The 26,501-nt window shown below is 35.5% G+C and overlaps 2 protein-coding genes across 4 annotated transcripts in view; one reads left to right on the forward strand and one right to left on the reverse strand.

The window, feature by feature from the left end:
• The window catches only part of LOC101743581 (cell adhesion molecule DSCAML1), a 70,297-nt gene extending 53,977 nt beyond the window's left edge, over positions 1–16,320 (forward strand). For both annotated transcript variants that reach the window (XM_038012302.2, XM_038012301.2), the window contains one exon: positions 3,776–16,320. In XM_038012302.2, coding sequence (XP_037868230.1) covers positions 3,776–3,933 — 158 coding nt within the window. In that variant the 3' untranslated portion in view covers positions 3,934–16,320. The remainder of the gene's footprint in view (positions 1–3,775) is intronic.
• LOC110384780 (uncharacterized) lies at positions 15,128–26,337 on the reverse strand. Of its 2 annotated transcripts, XR_002430178.3 has the most exons (5): positions 24,935–26,337; positions 23,123–23,211; positions 19,929–20,109; positions 18,672–18,847; positions 15,128–17,356 (listed from the first exon to the last, which is right to left on the reverse strand). XR_002430178.3 is itself a non-coding variant. In XM_021346282.3 (4 exons), exons 1-4 carry the CDS (start codon positions 25,187–25,189, stop codon positions 18,803–18,805), a joined length of 570 nt encoding a protein of 189 aa, XP_021201957.1. In that variant the 5' UTR covers positions 25,190–26,337; the 3' UTR covers positions 15,128–18,802. The 2 variants fall into 2 exon arrangements, 1 of the variants encoding a protein (XP_021201957.1); XM_021346282.3 differs by having other exon boundaries at positions 15,128–18,847.
• Between the last annotated feature and the right edge of the window lie 164 nt (positions 26,338–26,501).

A 26,501-nucleotide genomic window follows, 5' to 3' on the forward strand; every position in this document is an offset into this window, starting at 1 on the left:
CATTACAGTTTAAGCAAACTCTACATTAAGAGTATTTCGTAGACACTGCATTAAAATAAATCGAAGCAATTGATATTAGATAAATAATAAAATGCTTATGGCGGCCATGCTCGGACTGGCCACTATGCAAACATTTGTGTGTGCAGTCCCAAAGGCAAAATGCGCTGAGTCATGTGTATCAATAACACACGGCGGTATACACTCGTCAAATTCCATTATCCAATACGCATTCGATAAAAAAAGACCTCTCCATTTATCAAATATTTCCTCAATCAATAGATTCGAGTCTTAATAACTTTTCGTCCGATCGAAAACAATTCAAACATAAAGATTGTGGCGCGATTTCGCTGAAAAATTTAATAAGTGAATCGAAGGTCTATTCGATTTAAATGACATTTTGGCAACTTTATATGAGAGCCATTTAAAGTTTATAAAAAAATTAGAAATAATATCATAACAAGAAAACTTTTTCAGCTATTTGTATATAAAGTAAACTCAATTGAAGTTCAATTTAAAACATCGAATTGTTGATGCTAATCTATATATATATAAAAGAAAGTCGTGTTAGTTACACTATTTATAACTCAAGAACGGCTGAACTGATTTGGCTGAATATTGGTGAGGATGTAGCTTAGAACCAGGAGAAGGACATAGGATACTTTTTATCACGTTCCCATTGGGACGTGTCATAAAACGTGGCATAACAAAACGCAACTAATATGTAATAACAAAACGCAACTGACAGCTAAACGTAATATATTCTATGGTTATTTATAATAGAATTTTGAAGTTGACCAGTTGATGTGTTTGAAACAAACCCTGTGGCGGAACAAAGTTCGCCGGGTCCACTAGTATCAAATAAAACGGACCTTTAATTGCAAAGATAACAGTCGCGTACTAAGCGGAATGTCGCTTATACCAAGCAGCCTTTCATCCCTCATGAATGACAATAATTAAGTTTATGAAATTTTCTCATTGCATTTTTTTTACATTGAGCACTAAGAAATTTCTTGAGTGACATGAGACAAAAGTCGTATTTAATCGAATGTTGTTTGAGATATTGGACAAACGTTTGGCCAATGGCATACCTCACTTAGTTGGTTGTTGGACCTCAGCTGTGTCAGTAGCTTTTAAAACACTTGCTCGGACGTGGATCAAGATGTATAAATACAAAGAGAAGAATCGCAGTGATTCTGTAATAATATATTAGTGTAGTATGTAGAATCGGTTAGAATACTATAAAAAAAAAGTGATATTATATTACATTATAAAGTAAAATAAAAAAGACAAAAAACTTGCAATAAATAAGATACGCTTAAATACTTCAATTATAATTATGGTCCAATAATGTTTACTAACGTTTTTATGCACTTTCCTATTAAATATATGTACTTTGAACACGGCTTCAGTAACTATTTAAAATATTTAAATATAATGATTATATCTATAAGTACAAGGATTTAGTGCCAAGGAATTATGATTATACTTCCAAAATTTGTATTAGAATTTAATAGGTTTAAAAAAGTATAGCTTCGCTATTTTAAAGGTGCTATGCTTACATATAAAAAAAAAAAGTTACCATTATTTATGCTCAAAGTGACAGAAAGTTTAAAAAAAAACGCCTTAAAAATTTATACCAAATAAAATAATTTTAAGTTTCCAATTAACTATAAAATCCCAATTTGACACAAATTAAGGTCTTCTATGACCACTACAGTGCTGTGGTCGATGCATTTTTTGTTTGTTACCAAAAAATATCATCAACATTCCTGTGCTGATTCCAACACACAAAGCTGAAGTTCCCACCTACTGAGAGACACTAGATATATAAAAAAAAAAGTAAAATATGCGTCACGCGAATACTGATTGAATAATCTGTGGAAACGATTTTTGTCCGTTTGCTAATTTTACTAACCAAATTTCCAGGTTATGTCAAATAGACAGTTGACGTTACTGACGTTAGAGTTTCGCAAAAACTATGTTCTATTTCATTTATTAAATTTTTAAGGTTAATAATTATGTACCACTGGAAGTATTTATTATAAAAATAATATTTACACTAAAAGCTATAATTAGTTTAAGATAGAATGCGAAAATACGGACCAACAATGCTACGGAGCGTCAATTAACAATTTCTAAATATACTTCAACAATGCATTTAAGCAAACCACAATTCATTAGGGTAAATGTTAAAAATACTTTTTGACATAAATATATCAATAATATTAAGTAGTGTGTTACAATAGAGGGCTCATTCGTGAAGGATACATTAAAATAACAACATTTTGTTTACAAAAAAAAAACTAACTTCACAAAATAAAATTAGAATATAATCAATGTAGATGAACTCAATTAATTATGTATTATTAAGGCTAACTCAAAACTGCTGATCAGATCTCGATAGCATGTAAATGAGACCACACGAGAAGCAATAGTTTTTAAAATAAAAAAGAATCGTCAAATCGGTTCCCCTAAAAAGTTCCGTGGCAAAGCACTTGAAAAAAAAATCGAATTAATAACCACCTCCTTTTATAAGTCGGTTAAATAATTACATCAACATTGAACAAATGCCTGTACAAACCGATCTACATATAAAAACAATCGAACTAAAAACTTTTTTTACGTCGGTTGAAAAGTAAAAGGCATTTTTGCTAGATCGATATTTTTTTTTCTATTATAATTTTGCTTCGGCTGTCATACGCTAATGAAATCACAAGGCATTGAGAAAGAGCTGTATCGAATTACAGCTTGAAAAATGTTGTTTTTTATGCTACTACTAATACATTCCTTCGAAAATACAGGCAGATTTATTAATAATAATAATAAGTTTCATAGCTAAAAATAAAAATAGAATGTTTAATTAAATTTACATAACCTATGAGTAGTTGCTTAATAGTGTTTTCTAAAAAAAATGGAAAAATTACTTTAAAAAAATTAATTTAGATTCAATAAAGAAAAATCTATTCAGATATTAGTAGACGTATAATAAATAAGGTTTCTCGAATAATTATTGTAACTATCGAATAGGTTCAGTCGAGAAGTTTCTATTTTATTTTACACAACCCTTGACGGTCTTAATAAGAAGTGACATTTAATTTGTGTTGTCAGACTACACAGTCTGTGTACGCTCGATACGCTAGCAACACGGGCTCATAAGGACTCGCATCCAGGGCCGTAAAACAATCTCAAAAAAAAAGCATGTAAGACTATAGAGACAGATTGACATTTAAAAGATACATTAATTACTTAGTTCTAACTAGACTAGTTAAAACTTTCAGCTTTTAATTCTTATTAAAATAACCTAGCTAATATATTTTTAGTATACATTTTTATCGATACGCTTCAGTAGTGTACAATATCGCGTTTTCAAAGCAGTTTTGACGAGTCGTGCTTCAAGAAAACGTTCTTCTGATTTTTTCATTTATCGGCCTAATGATGACATTTAAATTTGCTGATATATAGATATTTGAACTCGCTTTTACATATTTTTTCGAATATCATTCAGCACACTAGCATTAAGCCTTTGGTTCACTTGACCATTTTATTAATGTGGAAGCGAGTTTAAAACGTCTTATTTGAACGCATGTCCGCATATTTAATTTAATATGCCGAGTATGTTACGTAAGTGAAAGTTTTTTATTCATTCGATTTTTTCTTCTTTCCCCTCTATCGCACTCGCTTGGATCGCACGCTTGGACTGCGGGGACGCACACTAACAAACAAACACGCACACGGTGACGGTACGTATCTAACATAACCTAACTAAACCTAATAGATTACGGGGACGATCAGGATTTAATTGAACTAGTGCCTAACATCATTCTGAATCCGGGCTTCATGGAAATGGACCCGATTCGACCGCGGGAGGTGTTCGGCGGCTCGATCATCAGGTCGACGGAGTGTCCGGGCCCGGGGAAGCCGAGGAGGGTTTGATTCTCGTCCATACTTAACCTTAGGATACTGTATCGCACCGATTCAGGATTCTTATCATGATCTTGGGTCTTTCTTGAAACAGATGACGTCATCGATGCCTGTTTCAGTTTTGCATAAACATTTCAACCGTAGACTGCTTTATGGTTCTTGGTTCCTTGTGGTATTTTATGGTTGTTGGAAAAGAACGAAGGGAACAGTTCGCGAATACCCGTGCATCTGTCTTCTTTGCTGTTACTGAATCAAAATGTCGATGGTCTAAAAATTTTTCTATCTATCAGTTTTTTTTTTTAATAACTAAACTAGTTTCCTTTATTCGCGGCCCAAAGACTTCCATGTTGAGAGATTTTCAAACTGAACCTTTTATCTAAAACTGATGATCTGTTTTTCTATACTACAAAAAAAAGTCAATTAGTCCCGAACAGATTTCGATGATATTTCGCACAAAAGTGAGTTTGTGCAGTTTGTGTTTGCGCAGTGACACTGCATAAGTGACATAATTGCTGTAACAAATACGAAAATGTATGCGATGGTTTCTTAATTTACGTAGTAACGGATTTTCAAGTCGGCCGGTTGTTTATGGTCCCGAGAGTGTGACAAAGGGAACTCTTTATTTCGCGGAAAATGGAACGTTTTACATTCCGAAACCACGCGACGGGACTGGTTGGTAATAATATCCAGAAAAGAATATGCCTACCACGAGATTAATCAAACGAGAACCTTAAATACACCACTGACAGTTGTGTCAATTTGACGTTGACAGTTCGCGACGAGACCTGACCATCGACACAGATAATAAAATTCATCAGACTTGTTTGTTTAATTGGCGAAAGGGTAATGTGTGACATATCAATTTGGTTAATAATTAAAAGGACAAACGTGTATGTGTGTCGAATCGGTGCGATAGAGTGACTAATGGTTGAAGGCCGCAGAGCCTGTTGTTACTTTGTAAGTTATTGAAACGAAATATTTTCTCATAATGAAACTCAAAGGCTAAGGGATTCGTAAGGCGTGGTTTCGATTTCTAATGTTTTAGTACTAATCGACTAGTTCAAAATTCTGAATACTGCGCTCTCTTGATGATGGGAAACTTCCGATCCGGTAGCAGATTCATTCCCGAAACAGCTACTCTTGAGGTGTTAAGTCTCTCTTGGAGGCGCTCGGGTAGCTGTTAGCAAATCCCGTCCCTTCTGACTGAACCCTCGTCCACCTGTCCTTGTGAAACTGGAAAGGCCTCCTGGCCACCAGTAAAACCTCAATCATAAAGAAAAAAGAAGATGGAAAGAATTTGGTAAAAACCGAAATGCCTACCGGTAAAAGCTACTGTCATGCTTAATATAACATAATGAGAAAATAATTCGATCTACATTTAAGCTTTTAACCACCAACGAGAGAGAGAGAGAGAGAAAAAACTTTAGTTTTGTAAAATTTTCACTTTTTCGTAATGTCAACGCGTTACATGAATCATGATTCATAATGATTTTCCGCCAAGATCTTTTTTTTCTATTTTATTCGATTGTAAAATGTAAATAAAAGCATTGCTTGCATTTACTTTTTTTGATATACATATTTATACAAAGTTTTTTATTGTTATAATCAAAACGGAAGCTTAGATATTATATTCAGTGTACAAAACAATTTTTAGAAAAAAGTTTTGCTTATCCGTTTGTCGTGTTTTCAAGTTGTTTAGCGAATAATGAATAATGTGACGGTAGATTAATTTATTTTGATATATTTTTAGCGTACGGCAATACATTTTGCGATCTCATTGTAACGTTACGTCGATGACAATTTTATTTAACGTAATCGTGATTCGACACTGTGATTTATTGTTTTCCATAAATTAATAATGTTTTTTTTTTTTTTTCGTCATTCAATCATTAAGCTAAGGAAACTATGCGTGTATATTTTAATACGTACGTTTTGTATAGAGACTGGTGCGTTGAGGAAATCGCAATATTACTTTAGTATAATATTATTATAAGTCAGTAGTGCAGAGTGTCAAGCTTTATAATATATACAGCGTGTTCCATGAGGGTTTATCGAGAACTGTTATGACGTCATTAAATCGACAAAAGTAACTTAAATTATACATTTGACTCTAAACGGCACCCACCAAACACTGGACTACATTTACGAGTACTCGCGGTCATTGAACTCTACTTGAAGGAGCTTTGAGACAAGCTTTATCTTGACGGAATATATAGGTAGCGGTTGACCTTGAGCTACAATGATCATTGATCACTCACTATCAGATATGCCTTAGTCTATTTTTTATCGCTATCGTGCGCAGGCAAGCTTACGGTCTATCTGATAACGAGTAGTCGCCTTGGAATTGTGGCAAAAAAGTCCTTCGCAGGGAACGCGAAAATAGGTCATCAGTATACAGAGACAATAAAAAAATGCGTATTTGTTAATGTCATCGAGAAATCCGGGTCGGTGACAAGATCCTTGGTCCGTCTAGCAAAGAATCATTCGATAAACTTTAAATGGAACTCGTTATCTTTACGAGTGTTAGTCCACCGCTTTAAAAACGAGGTTCATGTTGAGACAATATTATAATAGAAAATTTAAATATTATTCATGTTATGTAGGTAACGCATCACACACGTAACGTTGAAGGCGCGACGCAGACACTTGTAGTTTAGCCTTTAAATGTATACAACATAGACAAGATACAACAAGACTCGAATGATAAGACAGATCTAACTAGGAATTTGTAGACTTTGGGGTCATACTCATAGAAGAGACTGAGAAATGCATAATGCCATCGTAACTTCAGTTTTAATACGATGGTATTAAAACTGAAGGTTTTTAATGAGAAACCACTCTACCAGGTTACGAGCAACGCCCACTCCAGGAGTGACTACATTCACAATCTTCCAGCGGTCTCTCTTCCTCTCATATCTGAACAAATATTTCTATTACACACAAAAAACAGAGCGTTTAAAGGCTAAACAAATAAAAAAAAACATTTCCAAATAGGTTGATATATGATATATGTTATGTTATATATGCATTGTAAGATGTTTGAGTTGTGGAAAAGCAGATGTTCGTAATGAAATATTACATTAAGATGTGACGTAGAACAAAATAAAATACTACACAGCTCGGAGAGGTCGTGGGAAAATGTTCCAGCCATGTTGTAGATGTCTATGGGCTCCGGTGAGCGCTTAATACCAGGTGGGCCGTGAGCTCGGGCATCCATCTAAGCAATAAAAAAATAAAATAAAAACATATTTTAACTTGTCGCATGCAAAAAGGAAACAAGACAAGGTTGTATATGCTTATGTATGTAATAGTAGTCCGCGCGGGTAGATACCACAACCTGCCTATTTCTACCGTGAAGCAGTAATGCGCTTCGGTTTGAAGGGCGGGAGAGCCGTTGTGACTATACTCAGACCTTAGAACTTATATCTCAAGGTGGGTGGCGCATTTACGTTGTGGATGTCTATGGGCTCCAGTAACCACTTAACACCAGGTGGGCTGTGAGCTCGTCCACCCATCTAAGCAATAAAAAAAAAAAAAAGGTTAGTCTTATAAGTCTGTTGCATGTCGAAAGTGTTAATTAATTAATGATTATACAATGAAAACTATATGTTTGTGGCGTCAGGGGCTGGAACGTTCTCGCATCGCACCGTCCCGTTACGAAAGTTCTCGATGTAACTAGTTTATATTGTTGTGAATTTACAGAGCCGTTTATTTTTGTATACAAAGCGTGTGCATATCAGGAGAGCCTTAGATATTAAATAATAAATAAGAGTTAAAAAAAACCCCCTAACATTTCCCTCTTCGAGTATTTCTAAATCTTTCTTCTACGTCTTGCCTTTGCGTGTCTTTTATTCTTCAAATTGCATTAACTAGGTAGGATGTACGTGGTGTTATTGTCGTGATTAAAACCCCTTCTTTGAGCCATATAGGATTTGATTACAAAAATTACGATTTGTTGTTATATAGGGTGCTTGGTTAGCTCACAATAAACCACGCAGCACGGGCTGCTCAAATGATCCGTCCCTTGAAGCATCAGAACTTTGTCCTTGAAATTGGCTATGATCTGTCTCCTAGATCGCATTAAAAGCTGACTATCGATGCAACAGATACAACACGGTAGCTATCTCTAGTAACTAATATTCATATAGAGTTAATTAATATTCATAATAAAAAGTAACACCATGTACATACATCAACAAAAGCTATGCCTAAATCATCTTTTCGCACCATTAGAATCGAAGTGGCCTAATCCAAAATCTTTGATTTTTGGTAAACGCCAAAAATGTAATTGAAAAATTGTAATCCTTCAGTTTCGATTTTTAACTCTTTAAGCCTTAAAGCGCAAACCTTAAAGCTTCAGGTACTTATGCGCTCCATTTAAAAGATACGGAAAGTAAACCTTTGTCCTGTTTTAGACTAAAATATAGTTTTAATTTTTTTTTTATCTGATATTATAAACTGATAGAATACATCTTTATAAGTGGTTCAAAGTATAAAACTGATTTTCTTCAAATGTTTTGGTTAAGCTACTTCAATTCTAAAGTTGGGTTGTGCTTTCATCGTATGCGAGAAATAGAATATAAATCGTATATAAAAAAATAAAAAAAAAATCGTCCGTCTTGCGTACATCGTGCTAATATGTCAATTAATCGTAAATTTTATTAATTATTACTATAATATATCTTATTCATAATTAATAATGGCGTGTTTTGCACTTTATATTTCTTCTCTGGTGGCTTTATATGGCGAAAAGTGCACGCTTATGTCATCATCATTATCATCGATGATGAATGATGTGGCATTGTATTAATATTGAGAATAGATCTTCATTCCATCAAACAACTACATTAGTGGAAAAAATAAGGGACGAAAAGTAATTCTGATTTTTTCGGCTGTATGTAACTTCAAGAAAAATGTTAGTACAGAAATAAAAATGTATTTAATTTGAACTTAGAAATTTTTAAGCGCGGTTGTTTTAAGATTTCTAAAAAAACCGCTATCATTAACAATTTCTAAGCTCCAAAGATCAAAAATCTGAACTAATGAAGCTACATTTATTTTTATTGTTAGAGCAATGAAATATTTTTTTTGTTCCTTATTATTTCTACTGATTTAATCAATACTAAATTATTGCTTAAAATTGTTCGTCGCGCCAATTTTTCAACGATTTATCAATGAATGAGCGGAATTTTAGCCCGTCCGCAAATTCAGCGTTATATTTAAAATATATCTGTGTTTAGTCCCGAGTTTTTAAAGTTCTCGATAGCGTAAAAGTTATATAGAATGTTTACCTACGGCTACCGCTCGGGGCGCTGTTACAACTCCATACAAATGTGAGTTAACTTTTACGCGATCGAGAACGTTAAAAAACTCGCACTAAGCACATTTTCACTAACGCGAGTGTTCGAAAAAGACGAACCGTTCACGTTTATAAAGTCTTGTTTGGAAAATGTATGCGCAGAATAAATCCACGAAATATTATAATAATAAGTTAACCACTAGGGTTATTTCTTAAGCCAAGAATAAATGAGAGATTATTATGATTAAATTTCAGTGTGATCTATTCGCCATAGAAGGCCATCAGTATTCTCGCACTTAGTCTATAAAATTATCATAAATTTTAATTATGAGCACAGAACGTTATTTTTGTACATGCTCTTTTATATCGATCTGAGTAACTTTGTTTCGTTGGAATAAGATTTAGAACGCAGTCCTGATGCCTGAACTGTGTTATTGAACTACCTTCAAAAGTTCAAACGTCAGCACCGTACATAATATTACGAACATAAGCGGCCCGCTCCGGCTCCGCTCGGGTATTTAACGAAAATTTCAACGATATTTTACGTTGTTTTATTTTGTTAAATAAAAGAACACTTATTGCGGCATAACTATAATAGTTACACATATGCTGTCGGAACACTTTTTGTAAATAATAATGTGTTCTACAAAGTCGTAGTACATTATTTTATTCCATCATGAATAGTTTTCGCAGGGTACGCGATGTAAAGAATATTGGAGTTTTAATAAGGATCCCTAATTTTTTTCAAAAACAGATTATAGCCTATGTCACTTGGGAATAATGTAGCTTCCAAACAGTGAAAGAATTTTTTAAATCGGTGCAGTAGTTTCGGAGCCTATTCAATACAAACAAACAAACAAATCTGTCCTCTTTATAATATTAGTATAGATAATATCCTTTTACATAAAACATTAAAGACAATCTAAAAGATAATCTTACTAAACCTCCAATGATATCAGAAGTAACAATTTCCTGCGTATACACTTGATATGGCATGTAAATTGATACAAAATCTAAACAAAACAACTATCTGTGAACGATTCAAAGTTACTCAAATCGTCTCGTAATCATGTCTGCTAATACATGTTTCTTCGCTGTAACAAATCTTGGTACAAAAACGCTACATCGAATCGTAAAATTATAGCTTAAATACATTATTGTGTAATTCTAATGATAATTATGCTTACTAGTTCTAATGTTCCTAAAGATAATACTTTCTAAGAGTCGAGCAATCAAAAACATAATTTTTCGTTACAATTCTAATTCTAACACACTAATTTGTTTTTCAATAATTATTACAACTCTATTCAATGTTTCCTAACCCATTCATTGTCTTACCTTTTTAACCGAAAGGTCAAGTTATTTACTAACACGTCAGCATAGCCTTCATATTGTTTTTTTTCTTCCAAAACACAATTTTTTCCAAATTTAATTTTAAACTTGAAATTTTCAAATAATTATTTTTCTTAACACTAATCAATTCTTCGTTTTTTCGTGATTACACTCTTCACAATCGAAACATTTTGAAATCTAATTCTTTCTACATATTTAATACAAGAAATCTTTCGTCTCAATCTTTCCATTCCTTTCATTCGTTCACTTAACGTTTATAGTGATAAAATATCTTATAAATAAACAGACTCGATATTTCAATTAAGAAAACTACAGAGAGAAATAAATGTATAGGTAATGTTATAGTAGAAATAAATTAGATAAAAAACTATTTATAATAAGCGTTCAATTTGATCATAGAACAGATTCAATTCAATCCATTCACTTGTTGCTTACATTCATAAGTTCGTTCCATATTATACTGTTTTTTCAATTACTTTAGTTAGTGACAAGACGAAATACGGAGTGATTGATATTTTTATTATTCACGTTCGGCATTCGGAATTGCTTCCTAAAAAATCAGTAGACTTTTGAACTGAAAGCCTTTTTCAAACCCGCGTGGCTTAGTATGATTGTCTTATCTTATTCTGCTATAAAAAAGTGCGTTCGCAGGTTTTTTGGGTAAGAACGAAAAATATTTAAATTGTGATTTCGACGTCATCTGTGTGCTTGGTGTGAGTTTTTTAACGTTCTCGATAGCGAAAAAGTTAATTCATATTTGTATGGAATGGGATCGTTTGCGTACGTTTGCCGCTAGGGGCGCTGTTCCGATTGCATAAAAAACTGGCTTAACTTTTACGCTATCGAGAACGTTAAAAAACTCGCACTAAGCACACCGGTGCTTGGGCGCTGCTAACCATTTCCTTCCATTAGAATTTATGTCATGCGATGATTGAAAATTCTGAAGAGCTCGGGTTGGTCGTAAAAGATCGAACCAAAACACAATAAATGTGTTATAGCTATAGACAGTGCTATAATAAATAATAATATCGAGGGGTTTGGTATCATTATGGCTTAAGCAACATTTCGTTTAATACGCGACTAGATGATGACCGAGCTTTACACGGGTTTTTTTTTTTTTGATAACGCCATCTTGTTTTGTCTTTAAAGCGGTTAGTTGTCCTCAATTAAGAAAAATAGTATTATTATTCGCCAATAGATGTCGGGAAGAGTCATAAAGTTGATTATCGATAAAGTTGATTATTGAAAACACGAATAAAACAGCATTTTCTGAAAATAAATCGTAGCTAGATCGATTTATCGCCCCCGAAATCCCCTGTATACTAAATTTTGTGAAAATCGTTGGAGCCGTTTCCGAGATTCAGATTATATATATACAAAAATTACTCGTTGAAAGGTATAAGATATTTATCTTTTTAATTAAAAGTCCGTTTTATTTGGTATCAGCATCAACAGTTCGACATTTTTAATTGGACTTCAATTAAGTTTACCCCATTCAAAATAACTGAAGAAGTTTTTTTGTTACGATATTTTTTCCCAACTCTAAACAGCTCTTCTGGATAGTTGCGAAAATGTTGCTTTAACCAAATAGCCAATAGCCCCTCGAAATAATAACAGTCTGTCGTAACGATTACGAATGCCTAGCGATTTTTATATAATAGTTGAAGCGCATCCGTGAACAGAAAAACGGGTTCAATCTTGATTCCTAGACAAAATGTAGATTATGGTTATACTATTATAAAATAGTCGTCTGAACGCTAGCTTAGTGCTGTATATTGTGATGTGGAAGAAAATTAAGACTGGGAGAACGAAAATATGTTAAGAAGTTGCTTTAGTGTTAATAATTCTTAGCGGTCGATCTATTGCGAGAAAGACGCGGATATAGACAGAAATGAATCCGATATTATTATGCGTACTGAATCCGTTGAAAATTTGAACTTATGTTACGGTCCTCTAAGTTTATAGTTGCATGAATTGGTTCTGGCCCATATGTTCTCTCGCCTTGTATCCAGAGAATTTTTAAAGTTACTGTTACTGCCAAAAGTAGGTTCGTGCACTGTAGTAATGTTATGTTTACTTGGGAGAAGTTTCACCACGAGACTTGACGCGATGATCCATGCTATTTGGGTCTTTAAATCTTGTAACGAGAAAAAGAAAAGAGGTTCGATTGCAAATCGATTTGAAAAGTGAAACACCTTTTTAATCGAAAAATAAAGTAGGTATGTAAAAAAAGTATCGATTCATAATATAAACAGTGCAGAAAACGAATTCGAATAGTAAAATCGGATGTCAATAAGACAAATACCAGAGATACGTTATCAGAAGCGTTAAGAAAACAAAAACCAAAATATTCAATAAACTAATTCATTTTATCGAAACAATAGAACCAAATTCACAGTATGGCCACTTATCTTGAGCTAAAATTCGATGTTTTTGCAACAAATATTCTTAAAATTGTTTTCCAGTGTATCCATGTACTTATAACGGTTGTACGCGTTAGGGGTGAGATTTACAATACGGATTGTTACTTTTTAAAATATGAATAGTACTTGGGCAAACAATTTTCCTCCCTTTGATGCATGAGTTATATCTATGTAGTTATATTCGCGAATTACAAATTATTCTGGAGTTATTTATCGTAAGAAATTGCATAAAATTTAATGACAAAGGAAACATTCCAAAATTATTATTTTTTGTTTTTTTTTTTTATTGTAGCAGAAACCGAGGAAATTTCTAAAAAGACAAGACGTGGTCACAGATTATGCGAAACGTGTTGATCTGTCTCTATGCTTTTATATCGTTATTTACTTATCATTAGCTATGTAGTTATTTACGTCACATTGACTCGTCAATACTTCCAAACAAAGAAGTAAGTATAATTAGAAAACAAATGGATGATTTAATTTTATGTGGCGCAGATAAAATTTAATCTAAAAACCAAACATCATGCGGACTGCGGATCACAAGTGCCGAAAACATTAGAACTTTTTAATGTTGGAATGTAATTCGTTGAATAAGTCCATAATACTTGACTTGCGCCGATACTCATATTAAACAATTGTATTTTATTTGTTTTAAATTTGATATTCCTTGTTAAAACTAAAAAAAAATTTGCTCATCCAACATTACGTTTCGGAATTGTTACAAAATGTTAAAAATGAATTCGGTTCACCCGCAAAAAAATTATATGTAGCAAAAAATGCGCTGTTTCTCTATGTGACCACTTCTTTAATTGTGTCACAACAAAATTCGAAGAGCAACTGATCTATTAATGCTTAATTTTTTGGTGTTGCCATAAACAAATTTACGGAACGTCACTATCGGCATGGGCAGTCTGTTAAGAACGTATTGGCCTTATGCTGTTACCGTTCTGCCAATATCTACCAATGATACCGCTTACTTAAGTTTATTATTAATGCTTTATATTAAAGTGATTTTAGGAAATAAGGGACAGTTTAATCAATAGTTTTTTTTTAGAAAAAAATTTAACATGTTTTAGTGCGATAAGTTACTAAAATTTTGGGTTTGTATTTGCAAAGGTTTTTTATATTATTAAGATGAAAAATATGAGAATAGAGTTGTTGATATTTTTTTAATGCATATCGGTTCGCGATGATTTGATTTCCGGACTGACTTTACGTGTTTTTTTAAATTAATTCTGATCGTTATTTTACAAATATGATCCTGAAACTGATTTATGTATCACTTTTATAATCGAATCCATTGTATAACCGATAATGTTTCGAATATGTTTACCTTAGTTATTTTGTTTTATAGTTTAAAAAAATACGGCGTTATTGTAAACTCATGGACAACATTAAATATTATAAATATTTTAATTATATAGTGATCGTTAATAATATGGTATTATGTTTAGAATCTCTTGCCAGTTTACAGTTGATAAAATATTTTTATTTGTTGTTTATGGTTTTTAATTATAAGTTACTTTGTCTGTGGTGATGTTTTATTAATAAGAGTAGGTGGACTTTTTGGCGGGAACGCGAGGAGTGAAGTTGTGTGATTTGTTTTATTTTGTCTATTTAGTGTTTCTTCGGGTTTAAATGTGTAATAATGGTGGTTTATTAACCGTTTAATATCTGTGAAAGTGCACAAATGTGGGAAAATGAAACAAAGCCGCTGGACGTAACTTCTCGGGATCCTCCAAAAAGTCCACTGAAAAATCTTAGTAAATGACCACCATTTTACTGAGATTAGATTTCATCTCATATCATCTCATTTAATTTCATCCTAGTTGATTAATGTCTCAAATTAATCATTTTCATTTCATTTCACTCCATAATATCATTTTTCATAAAATTAAGAATATAGATTAAAATAAGAAATGACTTAAAGGTCTCAGTTACCAGGTCATAAAATCTCTTAAAAAAAAAAAAAAAATAAGAGTAGGTACATACATACATAAGTTTTCTGTTTTTTGTTTGTTTTATTTTATGTTATGAAGTTACTGTTACTGATTTTCTTTAAACAGGAAAACATTGAATACACTTTTATGTTTACGTAAGTTGTAGGATTAAATAAAGAAATAATATGCAATTTTAAGCTGGAGAAATATATTTTTCGAATTTTGAAAATGCATTTGAAAACATTTGCAAAGGACAATGAAAAGCTTGTCGTTAAGCGTGAATGTACACAAATAAATTAAGTACCATTATTATATTTCGATGCCTCCAATGAACACTACGCTAACTCCAAATTCGTAGGTTTACAGGAGGAGCGTTTAAACGAAAAAAGCTGATAAAATCTTTATTATTGCAGATATATTTATGGTTTTTGCTTGTGTAACCAGCTGATTTACTCTTGCTTCGAATCCCATCAATAATGATTTGTAATACTTTTAAAATAGTGAAGCGATTTGCGTGAAAACCGAAAATTTAAAATTTTTGACTTAGAGTAGTGTTCATTGGAGGCATCGATTTATAGGTTATCTATACTGATCTCACCCAATACACACACACAGACGAAAGCTATGTTTGCTTTGTTGGATTGATAAAAAGACTTAAAAATATATTTTCAAAACAAGATATAATTGCATCTTATTTGGTAATTATAACGCATGCTTTATTACTACTATTAATTAAGCATATGCTTACTGAATATTTAAACAATACATATGAAAGTGTTCGATAAATTTTATAACAATTGTTATAAATGCTGGTTCGCATAAAATTATTTCCTTGGAACTGTGTCGTATAATACTGCAACTCTTTGTACAATAATATAAAAAACACAACACATTATCTATGGATGTCAATTTGATTTTGTACAATAAAATTAAAAAATCACATTCTCTATGGTCGTTAAGTCCATTGTTTAGATATTAATTTTTTATCTTACAATATATAAGGTTTAATTTCACATACAGTAAGTATCAAATAACTTTATTTTAAATACTTAATTGCGTGTTTAGCGTTGGATAGAAACATTCCAAGAGATGAGAACATTTAATAAAATGGGAAGCTGTTTAAGTGTTGTGTTTACATTGTCCACGGATAGTTATTGCTTAAGTTTTTTATTTCGAATCTCATTGTTAATATTTAAAAAATATTTCATGCAATACCAAATATTTTTATTTTTTTTTCTTCTTTTTTTCAGTGAACGGTATTATATTATATTTTTGTAACATCCGTTTTTTATAGTAGTTTATGTAATACAAAGTGAAGAATATTGAGGTGAAATTGTTGTGATGTTTTAAATCATTTTCATTAAAACGCATTTTTCACATGTAATTTTGTTTTATTGTTACTTGTATTTTACTGGTAGTAGGACCTCTTGTGAGTCCGCGCGGGTAGGTACCACCACCCCGCCTATTTTTACCTATTTTTTTTCCCTACCTATGCGATAGCCTTGAGAGGCTATTTCAGCTTCGCCCTAACGTGTGTAGGTGAGCTCACGGGGCTCAAACCGGAGTGTTGCTAACACTGACCCTAGCAAGAGCAGTGCTTCGCAGAATCTACCACCGGATCGGAAACGCGACCCACTGAGAAGACCCGACGAGAAACTCTGGGCTGTGTCTATGGGTTAATTCGCTCGTCGAGCCTTTCGACGGGTCACGACGACGGTGACCGGTGCTTGTGGTGCCTAAAAGCACCGTTAATGGACCAGGAGGATCCGTAATGACGTGCTTTGGGCGACGTCGACTGCTTATTTTTCGGTCTACAGGATCGGGTATGTAGTTTCCAGCGGCCACGACAAGAGGGTTCTCATGTCGTGCCGCCTTCTCAAAGTGGCTATTTCTACCGTGAAGCAACAACGCGGCTTGGAAGGTAGCCGTTTTATTATTAAAACTTTTTATTTATTGCTTAGATGGGTGGATGAGCTCACAGCCTACCTGGTGTTAAGTGGTTACTGGAGCCCATAGACATCTACAACGTAAATGCTGCCACCCAACTTGAGATATGAATTCCAAGGTCTCAGTATAGTTACGACTACCCCGCCCTTCAAGCCGAAACGCATTACTGCTTCACGACAGATAGGCAGGGTGGTGGCACTTACCCGTGCGGACTCCCAAGAAGTCTACCACCAGTAACTAGGGACGTTTTAAACTAGGACGGGGCCCTTGGGCACAAGAATTTGAGACCCTTTTGGAAAGTAAAAAAAGCTAATTATAATTTAAAAAAAAAACTGAGTATGACCATTTATTATACTTAATCAAATACAGTATAATAAAATATGTCATTAATGATATTAGAATTGATGATATTAGATAATATAATGCTGCTGGTTTTTTGGTTACGATTTCGATAACGGTTTCTTTCGGGATTTCTGTTGAGCAAAATCTTCTATTATAGGTATAGTATATGTCTTGTAGTATATGAGTCGTCTATTATCAAAGGTATTGATATTTTCAAATTTATTGATATGTCAATACAGATTGATTTGAATATAATCGTCTCCTTCAAAGAATACGGTTCGAAACCTGCATTAAATAAAGGTTAATAGTTAACCTGTTATTTATCTAAGATGTCGTTCAGAAGAGTTTTGTGACTGCCAATGGAATACAAAGTCAATAATTCGTTTTTCTGATTTACCAATAATTGTCCAAAAGTCACATTGCCGGCTTTGATAATAGTCGACTCATATGTATTACTGATTTGTGAAAAAAGTGTAATGTGCTCGACAAAAATATTTTGAGAATAAACGTGTGAGAGAAATTGTCGGTCTTTCGGGGCCCCCTGAGAATGGGGGCCCTGGGCACGGGCCCCGTGTGCCCTTATGGTAAAGACGGTATTGCCAGTAACTGGGACATAGAACTCATGTTTTCAAACTGTGCGGCGTCATTTATATAGGTGATGTCGATAAGCTCCGGTAACGTCATAAGACAGTTCAGTATCAAACACCCAGACCAAGAAAACGAAACATCGTGCGTATGTTGGGCCGACGTGGGAATCGAATCCACGATCCTCGCAACAGTCAGGCCCGCTAACTACTGCACCACTGAGTCAGTCAAACAGAGGCAGCATCATGACAAAAAATTTAAAAGGTATTAATATTGAATATAAATTTGAAGTCGTCGTGGCCTAAAGGATAAGACGTCCGGTGTATTCGTATGAAGCGATGCACCGGTGTTCGAATCCCGCAGGCGGGTACCAATTTTTCTAATGAAATACGTACTCAACAAATGTTCACGATTGACTTCCACGGTGAAGGAATAACATCGTGTGATAAAAATCAAACCCGCAAAATTATAATTTGCGTAATCACTGTAGGACGGCTTGGGAGTCCGCACGGGTAGGTACCACCACCCTGCCTATTTCTGCCGTGAAGCAGTAATGCGTTTCGGTTCGAAGGGGGGGTAGCCGTTGTAACTATACTGAGATCTTAGAACTTATATCTCGAGGTGGGTGGCGCATTTACGTTTTAGATGTCTATGGGCTCCAGTAACCACTTAACACGAGGTGGGCTGTGAGCTCGTCCAACCATCTAAGCAATAAAAAATAAAAAATAAAAATGAGTTCAAAAGTGCATTCGATAAAACTGAGGAATCTTTTTAATTTTGTCACTGACATTTGAGGTTTGTTGCTATGCATGTCTGATAAAGTTTGTTACAAAATAAACAAAACGATAAATATGTACGTACCTACATACTCACAACGCGTTTGGTTATTTGCTAATGACGATATAAAATATGAGCGTTAGTTAACAATCCATAAATCGTGGTGCATACGAGATATGAATAGTAAATCGGTTTTCAATTTTCATATTTAAAAATTACTTTGCGATCGAAGCGAGGCTGTTGAGTTCGGATTCCAGACTCTGAAAAAATGGATTAGCTGCTTTAAACTTAAGCTATTTTTGTACGAACTTGTGGGCAATTACATTGTGAACGACGCCAACCTTTTTGAAACACGCCTTTTCGGTAGGCAGCGTCTTGGCTCTGCCCCCGGCATTGCTGAAGTCCATGGGCGACGGTAACCACTCGCCATCAGGTGGGTCGTATGCTCGTCTGCTTACAAGGGCGATAAAAAAATGTGTTAATTGTATTGTGTAATTTCTGCCTCGCAAAACCGCAACAGCGGTGGTGGTATACACCCATGTGGACTTACAATACGCCCTGCCACCAATACAATCGTTTAAAACTTGCAACCACACGTTCGTCCACTAGATGGTAAGTAGCTCACCGTTGCCCATGGACATCTTTTATTCCAGGAACAGAACTAAGACGCTGTTTACTATTGACCCTAGATGAACCTCTTGTCTTTACTATTAACTCCCAGGATAGAATCGATAGTAGTAGATAGGTATATGTAGTTGACAAGTGAAAGTTGTTTGATCGTAGAAAAAGAGACTCAGCAAATTTTTTTTACGCCACAAATAATTGTTCGGGTATGGCGTCCTGAAATCCTTGAAATTTGGAGATTCGGGTCAAAAGAAGTTAACTTCACTGAAAGAGTTCATTCACAATACCTTCCGTGGGGAAAGTATCTGACTTATCTCGATCTGATGTATCAGATAAAACTCATGTGTATATTCTTTACTTTGGCTTTGGCTATTTTGCTTGGAACATGAGGACAAAATCACGAATTTTATTGTATTAAGGTTTTCCTTCAAGCTAAAGCACTCTGTTTTGCGCGAGATATCGACGTGATTATGACTGTCGATGCACGGACATCGACAATCGCGCGGCGCGGGCGCCGGGAGGAGGACAGCGGCGCGGGGTCGCGGATTTACACCTTCTTCGAGACTTCGTGCAGCAACGCCACTCGCGACACTTGCTTATTACTCTTTTTATAAATTAACCAAATATTACAACTATCGTATTAATACAGTCCATTCTTTTGTTTTATAACACCGGTCTACGCCAGAGCAGTCGAAAACAATGGCACAGTACCCATACCTGCAAATCTATTTCATCCAATGCCTCTTGCAATTCGTAAAGTCCTGGATCGTCAGGTGTAAACACCCGACACTCTTCATCAAAGAATCTCTCCATCTTCATGCGCAGTTCTTCATCGTACCGAATGTCACGGTCGCGAACGTAAGCACTTTCTGTAGTTAACGATGACGGTTCTTGAAAACTGAAATAAAAGATCATCAATTGCAGCCTTTTTTTTTATTGCCCTTGTGGGCAGACACGAGCGCACGGCCCACCTGATGGTAAGTGGTTACCATCGCCCATGGACCTCAGCAATGCCAGGGGCAGAGCCGAGCCGCTGCCTACCGTTTAATACTCTCCACAAGCCTCGTCTGAAGAAGAACACGTCATCTGTTTCCTGAATAGATCCATTTGGGTCGCAGTAATTGATGGATCAACAGTGCTCCAGCCCTTTGATATTGATATGACTTCTGCTGGACAAACAACATAATAAATAAAAATTAAACAGATATACTGGGTGGCTTGTGAGCCCGCACGGGTAGGTACCATTAACCTGCTAATTACTGCCGCGAAGCATTAATTATTATTAAATAATATCGGTGTGTCTGGAGTTGGAACAGCGCTCCTAGCGGCATACGAAGGGAAGGTTTTTACTGGTGGTAGGACCTCTTGTGAATCCGCGCGGGTAGATACCATCACCCTGCCTATTTCTGCCGTGAAGCAGTAATGCGTTTCGGCTTGAAGGGCGGGAGAGCCGTTGTGACTATATTCAGACCTAAGAACTCATATCTCAAGGTGGGTGGTGGTATTTACGTTGTAGATGTCTATGGGCTCCGGTAACCACTTAACACCAGGTGGGCTGTGAGCTCGTCCACCCATTTAAGCAATAAAAAAAAAATACTGAGGCTTCCTCGCACGTACTCGCTGCAGATTATGTCGAGCCAGGTGGTATTACTGCCTTACATCCGCCTCAGCACGTCATTTCTGCAACTTGGATGGTATACACGTTCTTTAGGGGTTGAAGCCCGGGAATCGCAGTCTATTTACTACAATATTACATTCAATAAAACGCCTGACAGTATAAACTAAATCAAAGTATCTTGATGCTGGATACAAGGTAAATGAAAACTTAGCCGGCATTTTCATTGAAGGGTATTTCCTCCACGGTGTTTTCCGAGCGCTATGACATGTCCTTCTTCAAACAAGGCTTGCGGAGAGTACTTTATGGCAGGCAGCGGCTTAGCTCTGCCCCTGGCATTGCTGACGTCCATGAGCGACGGTGACCACTTACCATCAGTTGGGCCGTATGCTCGTCTGCCTACAAGGGCAATAATAAGAAGGGAAATAAAAAAAAGGGAAAACATTGAAATGAATGCATAGTTTAACTATTGAAATTAACAGACATGTAAAATTATAATAACTAGAGGTCCCGCAGTAGTCGAAATTCGACTATAATTAATTGGAATTGTAAGTTTGTACACTATTATGATTGTCTATACTAATATTATAAAGAGGAAAGGTTTGTTTGTTTCGAATAGGCTCCGAAACTACTGGACCGATTTGAAAAATTATTTTTCCATTAGAAGCCGACATTGTCCCTGATGAACATAGGCTACTTTTTTTTATTTTTATTTTATTTTATTTTTTTGTTTCATGTGTGTTTTAATGTTTCCGAAGCGAAGCGAGGGCGTGTCGCTAGTATTTTATACTTCTATAATCACAAATTACGCCAAGACTACACTATAAAAAATATTAACAAAGGCAAACAATATTTAATCTATTCTCAATTTGACAACAGACGCCATGAAATAAAGTTTGACAATAAATAGTATGCATGTGTGTGTGCGTCAAATACATGGTATGTAGTGTGTGTAATATTTTCTTTATCGATTTAATGTATCTTTTATGCGTTATTTAAAAAAAATATTAGCATTGTGCACTTCTTCTCTATATTCTCTATAAGTGTGGAAAATTTTATACTCCTCCGTCCGCGCAATTTTCGTAAAAAGGGATACAAAGTTTTTGCTTCACGTATTAATATATAGATAAGTTTAGACAATAATCCTTTTTTAACAATGCATCCATTGTATTTTACAAAAAGTGCCTTTCATATATTAACGATAAGAAAATGACGGAATTACTTGTGGCCTCTTTTCCTAGAAACTCGTACAAAGAAATGTTGTTTCTGTTTAAATAGTCCTCTCTTTAATAGCTTATGACTAATTAATTGGTTTTGTCATTTTGTCAAAGCATGAAAGAGGAGTGCATGCGGCAGAGATGCGAATGTTGAGATGGATGTGTGGAGTGACAAGAATGGACAAGATAAAGAATGAGTTTAACAGAGGAAGTGTGAAAGTGGCCCCGGTAAGCAAAAAATTAAGGAGCGGACGGTTAGCGTGGTATGGACATGTGATGCGTAGAGAGAAGATGCATGTGACTAGGAGATGTATGGAAATGGTAGTGCAAGGTAGAGGGGGAAAAGGTCGACCGAAGAAGACATGGATGGAGTGTGTGAATGACGATATGAGAGAGAAAGGAGTGAGTGTTGAGATGACGACTGATAGAAGAGAATGGAAGAGAAAAATTAGCTGTGCCGACCCCACCTAGTTTTTTTTTTATTGCCCTTGTAGGCAGACGAGCATACGGCCCACCTGGTGGTGAGTGGTTACCGTCGCCCATGGACTTCAGCAATGCCAGGGGCAAAGCCAAGCCGCTGCCTACCGCTAGTGGGATAAGGTGGAGAAAAAGAAGAAGTCATTATATTATTTCCGATGTTTCGAAGTTCTGTTTACAGTTTTTGTGGTCATAGACGAATTTTTATTACGTGTCTACAACTTTCTAAAATCGAAGAAAATTTCCGACCTATGCTCACAAAAAAAGTTTGAAGTTTTTTTTTTCTATGCCCTTTCTGTTATTCTTCTTCCTATTCGTGCACTCTTGACAGAGTGGTCGTGGTCATGCATCAGTCGGATACAACCTGCTCATGACTCTCGTGGGAAATTAGTGCAGTGGTTTCCCGTTGCCTTCTGCACCAGCATTTTAGGGGATATTTGATCCCCAAGGTTTCTGACACCTCTTCCGTACAGGTTGTCCTGACGGGTGTGTATGGTTATACCGCCATTGCTCGGTCGCCATTGCCGATGAAGGTGGTGAAGGTAGCATTCCGATCTCCCCTTACTCCCCTTCTGTTATTACAGTTAACTTATTCGTGATACCTGCATAATGAATCCAGATAGTCAGGTGGAAACGCGTCCAGAGCTGTTCTTAATTCCTCCCACGGATCACGCGTATTTCTATTTTTCAACTGTAACATAGAAAACATAAGTTTTTTAATTTAGCGTGTACGGTTTTATGGCAAAACGATTGGATGCTGCCAAGAAGCATACGGCCTCATTTTCCACCTGATGTTAAGCATTTATCAGAGGAACAGAGAATTAATGTCACATGTTAACGTTGAAGTCTCAAAATGCATTCAAATTTGAATATGAATATGGTATGTTCTGCGAAGCACGGCTCTTGCTAGGGTTCGTGTTAGCAACGTCGTCAGGTTTGAGCCCCGTGAGTTCACCTACTAGTTAAGGTTACGCTGATATAGCCACTCAAGGCTCTAAGCTTGGGTAGAATAAAAAAGAAAAGAAAGATTATATTAAGGTTGGCTGTAAATTTGAGCATCGGCTAAATATACATAGAGATTCTCGCGTAGTGCACAACTCTACTGGTTCAATAACATCGACCGTTGATTAGCAAACAATCAAAGATGTTGTCGTCCTTCTGACCCCGCGACCTCGATTCGTTTTTTGCAATAAACTGAGTATCGTCTTGCAATCGTGTCCAAGATTTGAGTCACGGAATAGATAATTAAAGTTACCTTAAGAAAAGAAAAAAGTACTTAGAGTACCTTAATTATTTGTTCCGTGATTTAAGTATTTCATTTTGGCCTTATATAATTGTTATGTCTGCCCAGTTGTAAACTAGAAAATATAGTAGACTTTTATATAAAATCGAACAACGCCAGTTCACCAGAAGATATCAGTTACAATGGAAAAAGGAAAAATACTCTAAATTAACCTTGCGCATAATATTATAAGACGTATCTAGTACTTTACTAGAAAGCTTAATCTAAGGCTAGCTAATGTGATCATAGTATGATCAGAATTAAGCGCTGTCAGTTTGTAATTATGGGCGTACAGCATGCTTCTGGGTACATTAAATGGAAATATTATTACAATTCTTATTGCAATGAACAGAAACATTGACCTCATCTTGTATTGATTTATTTATGTTTTATTTATTTATTTGCCTAGATGAGTGGACGAGCTGGCGATAAGTTTACCGAAGCCCATAGACATCTACAACGTAAATTCCCTATCAACCTTGAGACATGAGTTCTAAGTCTCAGTTTTATAGTACAACGGCTAGCTTAACCTTCAAACCGAAACGCATTACTGCTTTACGACAGAAATAGACAGGGCTGTGGTACTTACACATGCGGGCTCACAAGACATCCAATGCCACCACCAGTAATAGTCTGCTAAGTTCTATGGAAAACATCAGATTTTTCAGGGTCACATATTCCAGCAATGCTAAAGAACACTTCTTACCGCTAAAAACTCTTCTTCAACATTTTAAAAAATATATATAACACAGTACCTATATAGTAAAATAATAATCAGTTTTCTCACGAAACGGGACATCTGTCAGCAATTTATTTAAAAAAAAATATCGCATCATACCTAAAAAAAATTTTATTGCTTATATGTGTGGACGAGCTCACAGCCCACCTACTGTTAAGTGGTTACTGGAGCCCATAGACATCCACAACGTAAATGCGCCACCGACCTTGAGATATAGTTCTAAGGTCTCAAGTACAATTACAACGGCTCTCCCACCCTTCAAGCCGAAACGCATTCTGCTTCAAGGCAGAAATAGGCAGGGTGGTGGTACCTACCCGTGCGGACTCACAAGAGGTCCTACCTCCAGTCACAAGAGGTCCTACCACCTAAATATGAAATAAAAGTCACACTAACCCGTCTATACCATCCATAGTCGATTTCCGAGTCAGTCATAGCTCTGGACAATGGTAAGCTCGAGTCCAGACTCAGATGGGCGGATTCCGAGTCATCGACAGTACTGTTGAGCAGGCTGTCGCTAGACGTGCTCAAGCAGTCTTCGTGCTCAGTCCAGACGTAAGGTGACAGGCTGACTTCCGGTATCTCGAGTTCATTAACAAAATCATAACGATTTTTCGGTATAGAACTTAAAAACGTTTCGAACATTTCCATATCGCGTGAACTCTTTTTTAAATGATTGCTACTAAATATTTATATACTTGCGTTTATTACATTCTTTTTAATAAATAATTTGAGCAGCTAACAATCGAAAATGCATTAATTATAAATTAATAAATATTCTTTGGACAACGGCTAACTTTTAAATAAATAAATATTGATTAATAAATCGAAATAACCTTCGAGAAATTTCTAGGCGCGCAACAACTACATTTATATCTAATTGTCGAACTAGAGAACGATCATGATCCTTTGATATTAGTGAATCTTAATGTACGTACGTACGCATAGTTTTTTTTTATTTTTTTATTGCCTTTGTAGGCATACGAGCATACGGCCCACCTGATGGTGAGTGGTTACCGTCGCCCATGGACTTCAGCAATCCCAAGGGCAGAGCCAAGCCGCTGCCTACCGCTTAATACTCTCCACAAGCCTCGTTTGAAGAAGGACATGTCATAGCGCTCGGGATACACCGTGGAGGGGAGCTCATTCCATAGCCGGATGGTACGTGGCAAAAAAGATCTCTGGAAACGCACTGTGGATGACCGCAGTGGCTCCAGGTAGTATGGATGAACTCTACTCCGGTGGCGGGCGGTGCGATGGTAAAAACGAGACGTTGGTATCATCTCGAACAATTCCTCAGAGCACTCCCCATGCGGTACAAAATACAGAGGGAACCGAAGTCCCTCCGCAGACCCAGAGGCTCCAAACGATCCAAATTATAAACAGTACAAGTATTTAACACTGTTAGGTGTTCTATGATTAGAATGTTTAAATGTATTTACCACATAATTAACATTTATTAAAATCACCAGTAACTCTTAGAAGAAATATCTTCAAAATAACATTAATTTATAAATCGTCACTAAAAGAAATCGTGAAACCATAAGAACAGAAGTAATCAATTAACTGGATATAAGACCTTTAATCTAATTGATGTTTCAGTAAAAAAAACAAAGAATCCTAAGCATCACCACACAAATTATATAATTTTTTTTTTACCACAGAGTATTTAACTATTGAACTAAAATTTTTAGCAAGAATTTCATCATCAATTTTCTTACTAATCAGTAAGTTGAATATCAACAGTTTAACAAAGTTCACGCGATCTTAATCACGTAGCGCACTTTTAAACTGATCCCAATAGCGTACTGACTGTCGCTTTCACGCGTATACAACTTCAACTTAGTTTGGTCGATTTTCGGTTCCTACCTGCGTACGTGAGCCAAGCCGCGTCGCACACTCTTTCTGGAAGCACGCTTCGGCAACTGATTATACTACACAATAGCCTAGTTGTGAAATGTAA

Source organism: Bombyx mori, chromosome 8, assembly GCF_030269925.1.
Source record: "Bombyx mori chromosome 8, ASM3026992v2".
NCBI lineage: Eukaryota > Metazoa > Arthropoda > Insecta > Lepidoptera > Bombycidae > Bombyx > Bombyx mori.